Raw genomic sequence first — 14,407 nt, forward strand, 5'->3', positions numbered from 1 at the left:
ATAAGGGACAGACATGAGAGATTTCCATAAAAAGGAGGGCGCATCCCTATCCTGAAGTTGTCTCTTGCTGACCTTCACATGTGAGCTGTAGGCAAATCCTCTTTTATGGATCTAGACACTATGCAGACTGGAAGCCCAAATCTTTTGTGTCTTCATCAGAAAATCCCCTTCAGCAACTTTTAACAAAAGCCTGAAGAAGGGTCTCACTGCTGGGTATTTTTCTGGATAGTTGCTCTGTTACCACAAAGCAAAACACATGCTAGCTGCACTGGGAGAAGCGTGGTCTGCCAGTCCAGGGAAATTATCATCTCCTCTTGGCTGGTCCGGCTGTACCTGGGACAAGAATGTTGAGATCCTGCCCCAGCAGCAGGTTGTGAACAGCCAGGGACATAAGCATTTGTGAAAGCAGGTTTTGAGGGAGCTGTGCACCTGCTGCCTGGTGAGGAGGTGGTCAAGGGCATCTGAGTGCAGCCCGCTGCTCTTGGCAGGAGGGTTAATGAGGATGATGGAGCCACATTCCTCATCCAAGCAGCTCACAGAGGAGGTGGCTGACAAGCTGCTTGTGAGGCCAGACTATAGGAAACTATTACCTTGCCAATATAATAGGCCCTGGCAGGATCTCTCAACAAAGCATACTTTATTAAACAGTGTAGGGAAAAGGGACCTGGGGGTCCTGGTGGACAGCAGGATGACCATGAGCCAGCACTGTGCCCTTGTGGCCAGGAAGGCCAATGGCATCCTGGGATGTATTAGAAGCGGGGTGGTTAGTAGGTCGAGAGAGGTTCTCCCTCTACTCTGCCCTGGTGAGACCCCATCTGGAATATTGTGTCCAGTTCTGGGCCCCTCAGTTCCAGAAGGACAGGGAACTGCTGGAGAGGGTCCAGTGCAGGGCAGCTAAGATGATTAAGGGAGTGGAGCATCTCCCTTATGAGGAAAGACTGAGGGAGCTGGGTCTCTTTAGTTTGGAGAAGAGGAGACTGAGGGGTGACCTCACTCATGTTTACAGATATATAAAGGGTGAGTGTCACAAGGATGGAGCCAGGCTCTTCTCAGTGACAACCAACCGTAACACAAGGGGCAATGGGTGCAAACTGAAACGCAAGAGTTTCCACTTAAATGTGAGAAGAAACTTCTCAGTGAGGGTGACAGAGCACTGGAACAGGCTGCCCAGGGAAGCTGTGGAGTCTCCTACTCTGGAGACATTCAAAACCTGCCTGGACACCTTCCTGTGTAACCTCATCTAGGTGTTCCTGCTCCAGCAGGGGAATTGGACTAGATGATCTTTGAGGTCCCTTCCAATCCCAAACATACTGTGATTCTGTGATTAACGATTTTGCAACCTCGGGTGTTCTACCAAAAGGCCCGGGCAGCCACCTCCGGTGCCCCTGGGAGACTTGGCAACCACCGAGCAAACGGCGAGCGCTGCCACAACACCCGGACTGTGCCGGCCGGACGAGGCGCTGCTGCCGCGGGAAGGGGCGGGCGGCGCCGAGGGGTGGGACGCGGGGCTACCCCGGAGCGGGAGGCTCCGCCCCAAGATGGCGGAGTACGTGCAGCTGGTGAAGCGGGCGCTGAAGCACCTCGGCGGCCATGGCGGCGTTCGCGGCGCCCTGTGGCAGCTGCTGAGGTAACGGGGCGCCCGGCGCGCCCAGGGCAGGCGGCGGGGGGGGGTCTCCCCGCTCCCGCCTCGCTGCCCCGCGGGGTCACCTTGGCGGGTCGCGGCCGGCCTGCCCCGCACCAAGCGAGGGCGGCGGGGGGTGGGGCGAGGACGGGGCGTCCATCGCCGGCGTCGGGCCCCGCCACGCCGGGGCGGTCAGGGGCTCTGGGGAAGGGCCGGGCGGTGCGCGGGGCCGGGCCAGACCGGGCCGAGGCGGCGGGCGGCGGCGTGCCGCGCCCTGGAACCCGCCGTGCGCTCCCCTGGCGGCGGCGGGCTGGCGGCTGCAGCCCTCACTCCCGGTCGCAGCCGGTGCTGTGCTCAGAGCGTCCCCGGCATGGCTCCACCCATGTTCGCTCTTCGTTAGACAGCTGAGTAGGTTGTCATTGTAGCCCGGGCAGGGTTTCCTGGACTTGAGCCTCAGAGGTTGAGAATCTTAGACTGTCCTGAGTTGGAAGGGACCCACAGGGATCACCAAGCCCAACTCCTGTCCCTGCACAGGACAACCCCACAGTTCACACCATGTGTCTGAGGGTGTTGTCAAGTCTCTTCTTGAACACTGTCAGGCTTGGGGCCGTGACACCTCCCTGGGGAGCCTGTTCCAGTGCTCCAGCACCCTCTGGGTGAAGAACCTTTTCCTGGTGTCCAACCTAAACCTCCCCTGGCACATCTTCCTGACATTCCCTCATGTTCTGTCATTGGTTACCAGAGAGAAGAGATCAGCGCCTGCTCCTTCTCTTGTGAGGAGGCTGTAGACTGTGATGAGGTCTCCTCAGAGAAGAAGAATTAGTCCTGTTGTTGCAGCCGTGTCTGCTGCGGTGCTGCTCTGCTCTGCTGCAGCCACCTCCTGTGCTTCTGCTGAGCACCATCGCACTGGTCCGACAGCTCTTTACTCCAGATCACCTCAGATTGGCTTCTTGAACTGTTGGTGCACAGATCTGAAAGCTGTGCTTCTGCTGAAATCCTGCGGTGTAAAGCAGAGAATTGGTTCATCTGCCTGACCAGCTGTAATTGTTTAATACTTCAAACCCCACATCTGTATCTTTGGCAACAGGTTGTCACTATTGACCTGTGCTCAGCTTTGAATGCCCTTTAGCCTCAGTGGCATTTTCTGCAGAATTAGTTACGGCTTTTGTTTTCAGTCATGCCTATGCACTTTGTTCCTCAAGCACAGAACTTTGCACTTATCCACATTAAACTTTCTCCTATTTTTTCCTCCACTCACCTCTCATCTCTGCCTTGTTTCATGATGGATTGGTAGTAACAAATAGTTGAGACGAATGGTAGTGTCTTCAACTAAGTGAATTAGTCTGTGTCTCTGGGACTCTCTTCCACAGTATATAAGGTTTTGTGGATGTTAAACTGTGCTGTATTGTAGAGTTGCTTTATCTTGCTCTATAAAGAGCTTTTAAATAACTAATAGGCCCCAAAAGCCTTTTTGTGTGATGCTTATTCTCCTGTCAGTGTGGCACACAGTAAAAGCATGCTGATGTTAGCTGAAGGAATTGGTGATTATCTTTTGCAATCATTAAGCTTGAATAGTTGTGGGTTTTTTAAATAGTTTTACATAGGTGTGTTTAAGAGTTTTCGTTACAGATTTTTACCATTCCCTAAGAAACTTCTGTCACAACTTAATTCTAAGGTGATGTCAATTGAAACTGTTGTCTTGGTAATTTACAGGGTCAATGATTTGAAGACTGGTACACTGGTAGGAACTGATAAATATGGAAACAAGTACTATGAAGACACAAGGAACTTCTTTGGTATGTGTGTTAATGTGAACACCTCCTGACTGACTGTCTGAGTATGTATAGATTGCGTGGTTTCTGCTGGTGACATAGAACTTGTTGCCTGTGCGACTTCCTCGCACTTGACTTGTGTGAGTCTTCGAAAGGGGGCTCATAGAAATGCTCTGAAACCTTCTGCCTCTCTACTGCTTCCATCAATCCATTTGCAAACATATTCAATCTGACATAATAATCATAGGATAAATCTAAGCCAGTCAAGTGCTTTCTATGTATATATGCCTATATGAGAATGTGGTTGAGTTTGTGTGATATATGATAATGGAATGAGTTTGGTCCTTAACTGAAAAGCTGGTAGCCTAACAGGTGAGGGAAGAAAGAGAACTGTCTTTAAAACTGCCTCACAGCCTACTTATTTATCTGATCGCTTCAGGGCAGGAAAACACACATTAGCTTAAACTTCCCATTACCTTAAGTAGTCAGATTTTAAATAACATTCCTAGAGTACTTAAAAAGGTAGCACCTAAACCAGCAATGGTGGTAAGTGAGGTCAGTTTGCGGATTTTTTTCCAAGCTCTGCCTATTGTAAGTTAACTTGTAGAGTACTTGGGGAAAGCAGCTGCTGGCAGATGTTGCTTGATAGTTTTATATGACTGAAACTTGGTTTAATCTTAGGTTACTAACGGCGATGTCCTTTTGGAAAAAGACTCCTAATGGGGTGAAAAAACCCCAAACCTCTTTCTCTGCCTGAAAATTTTGTAAGTTCCTATTTCCCATCCCTTATACAATAGCTGGTATTTGCTTCCTTGTGAGTGTGTTGGATTCAGCCATATAGAAATACAGTAACAGTGGAAATACAGAAGACTTACAAAAATAAAGCTGTACTGACTTGAAATAAGTGCTGATAACTTTGTCAAGATACTTTTCCTTGTGTTTCCATGAATTCTCTCCTTTATATGATTTTTTTTTAGAGCTAATACAATACTTCTGTTTGTTTATTTAAGGTCGACACAGATGGGTCATCTATACTGATGAGATGAATGGCAAAAATACATACTGGGAAGTTGATGGAAGTATGGTGCCCCCTGAATGGTAAACCATTTATCTTAATAATGTGGACAGATATCAGTTGTGTAATTTCCTTTATATTTTCTTCTGTTACAAAGCAGAAGATTAACGAAAGCATAAAAGTTTTATTATAATAAAGTTTTATTGGATACAGCTATCTTATGTATGGCTGGAAGATTTCAGGCTAGTTACTTTTAAATTTGAACTGCCTTCATAATGTTATATTGCTCTCTGTCCTGACAGTTGCACTCACTGCTTCTTGGAATAAGAAAAGCATTTTGCCAGCCAGACTGAGCAGGTCAAGCCAGTCTTTGAACTTTCTTTATTAGCTGTGATCTTGTTTTAATGGTTTGGCAAGGTGTCCAATAGCATTGAGCAGCCAGAGGTAGGAAAAATATTTTTATTATCTGTTCTAGACAAGAGCCTAAAGAATGTAAAGCAATGATAGAATAAACATTCTTTAATTCACAGCCATGAAACAGGAGGCACTTGTTTGTACTGAACATTGGTAAACATTGGTCTTTATTCTTTGTGTGATAGATACTCTGTGCCAAGGCTCAGAGTGGTTATCTAAACTCCCAGATTGTGACTCTCATTAGAACATTTGAGAAATACATGGGTAGGCCGTCTAAGTAGTCGATTTTGTTTCAGATTCTCCCAACCATAAAATTATGTTTAATGCCATCCATATTTTTTTCTGTCTTCTCCAGTAAGAGCTTAATGGCATCATTTTTCAGAGCAACGTTATAGTCTCCAAAACTAGCATGTTCCTGCCAGTATGGGGCTTTTCCTTGTTATCCGTGTAATAACAGTTGTTTGGTTCTGGTTTTTATCTTTTCACTAGTAGACCATGCTGGTTTTCAAGATTTTCTTGATTTTGAGGCCTTTTTTTGGTTGGTATTTTTTTTCTTTGCTCATGTTTGTGTTGTTTATTGTGTCCTTACAAACCTCAGTAAAGAATTTCTGCCTGAGCATCAACGTCATATTTCTAGGATTAAGTACCTTGTTTAACTCACATAAATTAGAGACGTAGAAAAACTTGTTTTCTGGTCAGCGGAGAAAAAATTGCCCTAGAAGAAAAATGTTTCATTATTGTCAAGACCGCTCAGTGCAATGGAGCATGAAAGGGTGGACAGTCCTGTGTTCTGAGGTATTTTAGTCAGGAAACTTAGTTGTGCAGAACTGCTCAGGTTTTTAATTTGTTGGTTTTCATTTTGTTGTTTGTTTTTTTTCAGTTGCTGATAAATATTTGTGTACTGTGGCAAACTTAGATGTTTATTCTGATGTAGGAATCTGATCTTTGTGACACATCTAAATCACTGACCTTTAATTCTATACTGCTTAGATAGATCTTTAAAAATAGGAGTATTTCGACTAAGTGCTGTCTTTTGAGACACTGGGGTTTTTATCTGATGGTGTAATATCTTGAATTTTTAACATGGCATAAACTTCTGAATTGAGACTTAGTATATTGTACAAGTTGCTGTCAGTGTAACACTGGGGTTGTGCAACTATATAGGAAATGAATGGGTGTTTTTGGACCCAGAAGTTCATTGGAAATAAATTAGATTGCGTGAAATTATATTAACAGAGATTAATTTGGTCCTGTATCTGTCCTGTCAGTTATAAAAAAAATGTTGATTTCTTAAAGCACTAGTCTGCCCTTCAACAGATGGAAATTTGAATTGGGTCAACTGGGAAGTAGATAAAGTACCACTGTGACAGCTGGATTGTGATCTGAATACTACATCTAAACACTGATTCTTGACTCTGGGTAGTTAATTCAGCTCAGTAGAGCATTTTGTAGGTATTTTGTTGTACCCTCTGCAGATGGAAGGAGCTTTTAGTACATCCTTTATGCTGGTGTTACTTTCAGAAAATATTTTGCAACTGTCATGCCTAAGGATGACACTTGTAATAAAACCGAGGTTTAAGACCAGGACTAGCCTGGATTTCAGATTTTTCCTTTTCTTTTTTTTTAAATTTTTTTAATAGTAATGCTGACTATTTTGTAATGGTTTAGTAGTGCCCTTATAGAGATCCTATTGTACATGTAGTTACACTATTTTCTTGGGAAGTATAGAGAGCACTAGCAGATGTGCAGGAAAAACACTTATTTTTTCAGTATAAGTTGTAATAGAGGTTCTTTTTCTCTGTGTTTCTGGTTGTTGAATACACTACATCTTGAAGTGTAGTTTTGTGGCCAGTTCTGTGCCTTCGGGATTGTGGAATATGATTGTTGAAATACAATCAGGTGGACCTTGCATTTCATGTGTGATGAATGGAAAAAAGCATTTTGATATATTGAAAAGTTCTGAAAACAACTCTCTGGAAAAAAATAAGATGCAAATTTATTTATATACCCTTTATCTTCTGTCAGATACTGGAGAAAAGGAAAAAGCAGCAAGGAAAAACATCTCATATGTAATAACATATGTACCATTTTTAGGAACAACTGGGTATTTTCAGTGTTCTGAAATAAGTGGTGTAAGGTCTTTTGACAATGGATGCACTGAAATCGCAGTCTGAAGGAAATCAAGAGAGTTGTTTTGACATACATCTGCTATACAGGGAATTGAGTCTGTTGCTTTTTTAAAATATTGCCATATCAGATTATGTAGGCTTGTGGTTTATTCTGATTTAGTTGCGTTATTTAACCTCATGGTTACTCTGGGTTTTCTTTTCTTATCTTCAAAATCAAGATGTTAGTATCTACTTTGGAGACAAGTTGATTAGATTTTTTTAAAATTCCCTCAATACTTGCATTGGGAATGATTAGTATTAATCTTCTTGTAATGCTGTACAAGATACTGGGCACTTTTACTGTTAGGCAGTTATGAAAGCCAAAAGACTTGTTTTGTCTCCTGCTGTTCAGGGCATGTTGTTTGCAGAGACTTAGTGCTTACATTTTTGAACACAGGGATCGAATGTGCTCTGTGAACATCCGGACAATAAAAGTTAAATCTGTTTATACCAATGCCTGTTTGCACTCTGTTTAGTGCTTTCATACAATACTCCATTACACAGTTGCTCTAATTGTTGGGCTGTGTATTGAGCTCATTTCCATTTTACTGTTATGTTAGCAGGCTCAGTATCACCTTTTGATCCTCATTCATTTATCTCCCAACCTAAAAATGCTACAGTTAGTAAATCATCTCCAGGAGCACCAGGTGATGCTATTTTATACCTCTGGTGTATGCTGTTTCATGCACATGCTCACATTCATGCGTGGTCACAACATATGTGCAGATGCACTTGTTACAACCAAAACTGCCTTCTCTTTGCTCAAAAATAATGAAAAACGAAGCAAGAAGATGGTACAGGTAAATTACTTTCAGATGTAACATTTTATGCTTTTGGTTCTGCAGAGAAGTTTTTGAAAGGTTTCCAGGGAAGAAAATGTTAATCTTAAGAGGAACATGTGACTCTGTTGAAATCCCTGAGCAGCTTGTAAGTGCTAGTCAGGGAACAGGCAAAGAGTTTTCATAGTAAAAACTGGCTATCTTGAATATGTACTTCTTGATAATAAAGGAGTTTACTCTCTTCCTAGGGCAAGGGCTATAGGGTTTATAGTTCTCTCCGTCCACTCGCCCCAGCAGAAGCAGATTTGGATCACAAGCAAGCTGAGGCCTAGGTGTGAAGTGTTCTGGGCAGGTTTGATAGTAAGAAAGTGTGCTTAAAGCAGCATTAGCTATTTATTTATTTATTCATTCATTCATTTAATTATTTCTTTTTACCCTCCTTAATCAAAGGGTGCACAGAGAAGTTAAATATTAAAGGTGTAAAATATAGATAGATGAATCAGAGCTCAGTGCTGCTTTTTTTAATGAATGTTCCTACTTGCTCCAGATTATGTGCACTCAGAGGTTTAGCAACGTGGCAAGTTGCGTTTTCTCACTTTGCAAACACAAGAGGAAAAGGAGTGAAATCATATGGCTGGATGTAGAGATGGAGGGCAGGACCTTGCTCTTCTAGTACCAGCAGCTTCTTACTTTATGATGTGCAGGAGGAGAGCAACAGGCAGTGCTGCAGGATGTTATGGGGACATCAGGTTGGGTGAGTCCATGTTATTGTGCTGCTGAGAAAGAAGTGTGCCATCCAGAGAAGTAGAAAGAATTACTGCCTGCACTCATGCAAAGTGACTTTTCCTTTCGGCTGTTACTAGGAAGACTTATGTCGGGTATAATGCTCAACTGTGGTACCACGCTCTTAAAAAAAACAAACGCACACATAGACCAATGGAAGAAGCCCAGGGAAGAGCAGCAAGAACAATCAGACCTCTGAGGACAGTTGGAAAGAATTGGGGCTGCTTAAAAAGGAGAGGAAATGACCATAGATAGAATCTTGAAGCATTTAATGTCTTGCAGAAGGGAGAGGAATGGTCTGTCTGCCACAGAGAGATGGGTAGGACAGGAAGCAGTAGGTTTACATTACTGAGGAGGTGATGCAGGTTGGACATCACTATCCTTACCACTAAAAAATTCTGCTCATCCTCCCTGGCATAACTTGCTTTGGGAAGATGAAGCCAGTATTACAGCAGCTGCATAACAACTTCAGAAGACATCTGCTGGGAGTGACATGGATGTAGCTGATACTTTTGTGGGTCTAAAGCACATGCAGAGACTCTAAATCACTTCCAGACTTTTAATTCTGGATTATTTGGCCCTCACAATTAAGAGTTTGTTGGTTATTTCCACTGAAACAAGGGGAGGGCTGAGTATCTTACTGGTCTTAATCTGTTTGGGATTAGCAAAGAGAGTAGCCTTTTTTCCCCCCTGTATTTTCTGTACCAGTCTTGAATTTCGGGTTATGTTGACATCTCATACAAAAGTTCCCTATTTCTCTGCTTATTCCTGCCATGAGTTCCTATTTGCTATTCAGCGATCAGGGTACACCTGTAGCTGAAATTTAGAAGAGCACAAATTTGCATTTGGAGGATTCTGGGAGGTTCAGTTTGAGCCCACTGAGCAACTTAGAACCCAATTTTCCACTTTGAAAAGGGTTATGCTGCGGAGTAAGGGTTCCTTTTGAGAGCATATAAAGTCTGTGCAAGTCAAGGCCTGACATCCTGGATGCCGGGTGTAGTTCTCTTGCATTGCATTCAAAGCCTTTTGTGGCTGCCCACACACTGTCTCTTTACCATTTATCTAGTTTAGTGTAACTTGGTTTGTGTTTTGGCCAAATACTTGGCAAAAACAAATCAATGACTACTCTATGTATACAAGCTAGTTAAAAATAATTTATTCTTTCACTATGTTATGTCCTGTGCTGTTTATTTCCTTCTGGTGCAAATCTGACATCTTTGGAAGGAACTAAAGAAGTGCTAACATAATACAATGAAATATTTCACATTCAGTTGAATAATATGCGTCTTCATTGTTAGTTGATATGACAGCTGAAGGAGGGAGGAAGGAGCATCTGAGACTTAAAGTGCCAGCCTACTAAGAAATGTAAAGAAAAGTGTTGTTCTCTTGTAAAAATGCTGCTTTACAAGTCTGCCTCTAAGGAAAACAGAACAAAAAGATTGAACAGAAAAGGAAGGGTGGGGTAAAATTTGCATCCTGTCAGTAGCTTCACAATAAATTTGTGGGGTGTATAATTAGATGCAATGCTGGTGTGGTGTTTTCAGATAAACAGGATGTTGTCTTATTGCTGTGCAGTGATATCTTATTGTAGCTTTCATGAGAAATCAAAATTATCTCCCTTGCGTACACAAACAAAACCATGTTTCTTGTCCCTTTTTTTTCACATACATAGACCCGGAATAATAAGTGAAGACTATCTTTAAAATAATAAATTAAAAGGCTGCTTCTTATGCTAGTCAAAGCTAAATCCCTAATTTCTCATTCACTTAAGTACTTGGGGAAACACTGAAAGACTTTTCGCACTTTGACCATAACACGTATCTTCACTTCTCGTTTGTCTTGTTGCAACATGATTAACTTGTTAAAAAACTGGATGGCAACAAGTTGGCAAACGTCCTGCACTTACCTAGATGGTGCCTGAACCCCTTGCAGATGCTCATATGGTAGTAGCTACGGAGTTTGTGTAGCATCCGTTCTTGTTTGACACCTTGTACATCATATAATATAATTGGCTCTGGTCCCTTGCAGCTTCACTTTGAAATCTGCTTGCTTTTAAATATTTGTCAAAGACTTAGGAGAAAATTATACATAGTCTTGAGAGCATTTGAGGGTGCTTTGAGGTGTCTTCTGGGTACCCAAGGAAAAGTCCAGAGGCTTTGCTGGCCTCAGGCTGCTTGGCCTCTTCAGAGCTTCTGCTGTTCTCCTGACTTTGCTCTGCGTAAGTTCTCTGCTGCTTTATAGGTTTTAGGTCACTAATTGCTTTTGAATCCTGTTTTTTCCATGCATGGACTTACAGGCAGAGTTTGTATAGAAATCTGGACATCTGCAAGACACCAGATCTCTTTATTAATGTGGTTCAGTTTAGTGCATGAAAAGCTTTTTCTTGAGCACCTGGGATTAGAGTCTGAGACATTAGGGCTTCAAAGGACTCTTTAAGGGAGATTGTTAAGGGGAAGGTCTTCCCAAAATAGAGTTTTCAGTTTTTGTATCTTTTAAGTGGAGAGCAGGAACTTTTGTTTGAGAGAACAGGCTCTTTGCAAATCATAATAGTTTTAGAAGAAGTCACATTTTGGGCTTCTAAAGGGATTCTGTTGTGACCAGGCTTAAACACTGAAACTCTTACTTATAAGTGGATAGAGTTCTAAACAGACTTTTGGAATCTCTTCAGGTATTTCAGTACCTGTGACTGTACTGACATGTCTTGTAGGTGAGCAATTTTTTTCTGCCTTCCAGTGAGAAAATAGGATTTAAGGATTGGTTTTGCTGATCTGTTTAAATTTGAGCCTGATTTCTTATTGATGTTACAGAACTTAAGAAAATCCAAAAAGCAAATATATCAATTACTCCAAAATACTGTATTTTAAAATACTTCGTGGATATAATATTAGAAAAGCTGCAAAACAATATTTTAAATGACAGAATGAAACTGTTCTGGTTTTTGTCTTCTGAGTTAAATGAAGCGTGGAGGACGGTGAGGTGTGGTGACAGGTGCACAAATTGGGTTTTGACTGCAGGACCCCTGACCCACTATTACCAGAAGCATCTCTAGGTGAAGGTGTGTGAGTTCAAGTTGCCTCTGTATGTATGATAAGCAGGTTGGAAAAGCCAACACTCCTCTGGAGTGATACTACGAAGCATTTTGAAATGTGGTCCTTAAGTCAGCATTGGCAGAATGTGTGTGGGTGCACGGGCTGTTCTTTTCCCCTTCCTCCCATGCCACAAACTGTGTGTTTCTTTGTGTTTGCAACGGAGAGCCCGCTTGTTAGGTATGAGCACATGATCCCACCTCTGTCAAACTGGCTGTGTTACAGCGTTTCTGCCAGCTTGGAGGCTGGTTGTCGCAGGACATGTGCTATCTCGGGTAGCGTGAAGCCCACTCGTGGTACACAGAATTTTTCTAATGGACATGAGTGTGTAGAAGGAGTTCACGTAAGGTCAGAGCTTTGTGTAATGTGGTCAGGGCGTTTCGGAGGCTGGTAATACCAGGTTTAAAATTGAGCAAGGCCTGATTCTGTATCCTCAGAGCACAAGGTAATTAGTAGTGTTATGGGGCCACCTTCTTCCAGACAAAAATCATTACCCCAAATAATCTTTTTAACAGAAATAGTGGGAAGAGCATACTTCAAATGACAGCAGATTTACACAGGAGAGCAGAGGGAAGACAAGAGGGATCCCCCTCCCATCCATGCTGCATTGGGTCACTTCATCTGAATGTGTGTATAACTTTCAAACTCACTAAGTGGATGCTTTTTCCCACAGGAGACCATTCTTTACCTCTAAACAAGCTTTTTCTTCTTACTTTTAAAGGATCTTATGGTTCTGTCCAGTTTGGTATTCAAGCCAGTGTCCTGGCGGTCCTTAGTCCTACAATGTGTGCCTTTTGTTTATGGGTTTTTGTGTGGTTTTTACTTACAGAAAATGAACATATGGCTGACAATTTTTTTTAAAGTGAGATTTTGTACTGAAGTTATATCCAAAGTTGTGAGGTCTTTTTTTTTTCTTCTGAAATAAATGTCTAGCATCTATTTGGAAAGATAATCAACCTTCTGTAGAGCTCTTCAGATTTAGAATACACTTGTCCATCTGTTCCTCACTACATTGATTGTGGTTTTGTTTTGCTGTATCAGTTAAGTGTGCACAATTTGTTGCTAAAGGTGGAATTTTTAGGCTTTCTAATAACAACTTGAATAGAAGACTCCTTATTTTTAGGTCAAGTCTTTGGCAAAAGCTGATTAGCAGAAGCTTCTTTAAATCTGCCTCAGTAAAAAAAATGTATACGTTTGCAAAAAAAAGTCGTAACCTCACTTCTGTCGTAACTGTGCAGGCAGTGTGAAGTACATGTAAACTGGCAGATAATTAAAATGTTATTCAGGTTTGAAAGTTGCTTTGGGCACTGAAATAGAAATGGGATGAAATCAATTCCATTGATCCCTGCTGTAGTGTTTCGGTAAATTGTTATGGAAAATTCTTTGCTTGATCATTAATGTTGTTTACACAGGGGAGAATTGACATTTAGTTCATAGGTAAAGGATAATCACTTGGCAATTACCCCATTACTGATTGGTATTAATCATTTTAGTGTGTAGTCAGTAAACATTTACATGATTGTTTTAGGTGAACCTGCATCATTAATCCATATCCCAAGTGGCAGCCTCATTAATGCTTTGGAGATCATATTGATATTATTGTGCAGCGTAATCCTCTGCTAATTAAAATGAAACAAAACAAACCCAACACAATACCCAACAACAAAAAAAAACAGAGGCAGCAAAACAAAACTTTGTGGTTTTGTCATTTGTAGTGCCTACCTTGACCTGGCTGGCTGATGAAGGCCATACAAAACCATTAAATACTCTCTGCCCAAATACGAAGTGTACAAAGGAACAGGAGATTCAGACTCAGGTGTGCTTTTAGTTGCTTGGAAGCAGAACTGTTATTTATCAATTATGGTTGTGTAATTACTTTAAATCATTAGTCTCATTCAGAGCCATACTAGCTTAAAATACTTTTTCTCTCAGAGCAAATACTAGTGTCTCTTCAGAGGAGAATTCTTGGGAGTTGGGAGGAAGGCTTGTTACAGATCATGTAATGTTCTTGATAACAACGTGTCTTTTTCCTCTTAAGGCATCGCTGGCTTCATGCAATGACAGATGACCCTCCAACTACTCATCCACCAGTTGCTCGTAAATTTATCTGGGAGAACCATAAGTTCAACCTGAGTGGCACTCCTGGACAGTATGTACCTTACTCTACTACTCGCAAGAAGATACAAGAGTGGATCCCACCTACAACAGCTAGCAAATAAGGACAACAAAAAATGTGATCTGCCTCAGCTTTGGCTTTTGTTCAAAATAAAAGCCTCCTGTAACAGCTGTCGTTTAGTTTATTGAATTAGAGGGAAAAAAGTGAGAAAACATTGGGAAGAGGTAGAAGACAGAATACCTTACAGGTCTTAATCTCATCGAGATATTGGGCTTTTTGTCATATTGTCAGTGGCCCTTGTCTTCCCACAAGCAGCTCTCAGACTCTTTTAGCATGATAACCAGTCCTGTGACAGTCACTTCTCACATTGGTGCCATTCAACAGAATACAAATTTGAAAGACAGGCTTCTTCTCTTTAACATTATCCTGTTGTAGTCTTTGCATGGCAAATAATGTACTATTCGTGTGCTATTTTTAGGAAGCCATCTCTTTAAATATTTATAAGACTAGTTAGAATAATAAGGCAAATAAGAGGTTATAGTTTTTATTCATAAATTCTTTGTGCATGAGTATGCATACATTGCTGTATTACAAGATGGTGTGATACATAATATAAAACTTGTAAGGCTACAGTAATCAAATGACATCTCACC

General features: G+C 41.7%; 1 protein-coding gene across 1 annotated transcript; it reads left to right on the forward strand.

Moving 5' to 3' along the window:
* Positions 1-1,527: 1,527 nt before the first annotated feature.
* NDUFA12 (NADH:ubiquinone oxidoreductase subunit A12) lies at positions 1,528-13,915 on the forward strand. Its single transcript, XM_080362185.1, has 4 exons — positions 1,528-1,627; positions 3,335-3,417; positions 4,404-4,491; positions 13,677-13,915. The coding sequence occupies exons 1-4, from the start codon at positions 1,539-1,541 to the stop codon at positions 13,855-13,857; spliced, it is 441 nt and encodes a 146-aa protein (XP_080218311.1). The 5' UTR covers positions 1,528-1,538; the 3' UTR covers positions 13,858-13,915.
* Positions 13,916-14,407: the final 492 nt, after the last annotated feature.

This window comes from Nesoenas mayeri, assembly GCF_963082525.1.
Source record: "Nesoenas mayeri genome assembly, chromosome: 1".
In the NCBI taxonomy this organism is placed as follows: domain Eukaryota; kingdom Metazoa; phylum Chordata; class Aves; order Columbiformes; family Columbidae; genus Nesoenas; species Nesoenas mayeri.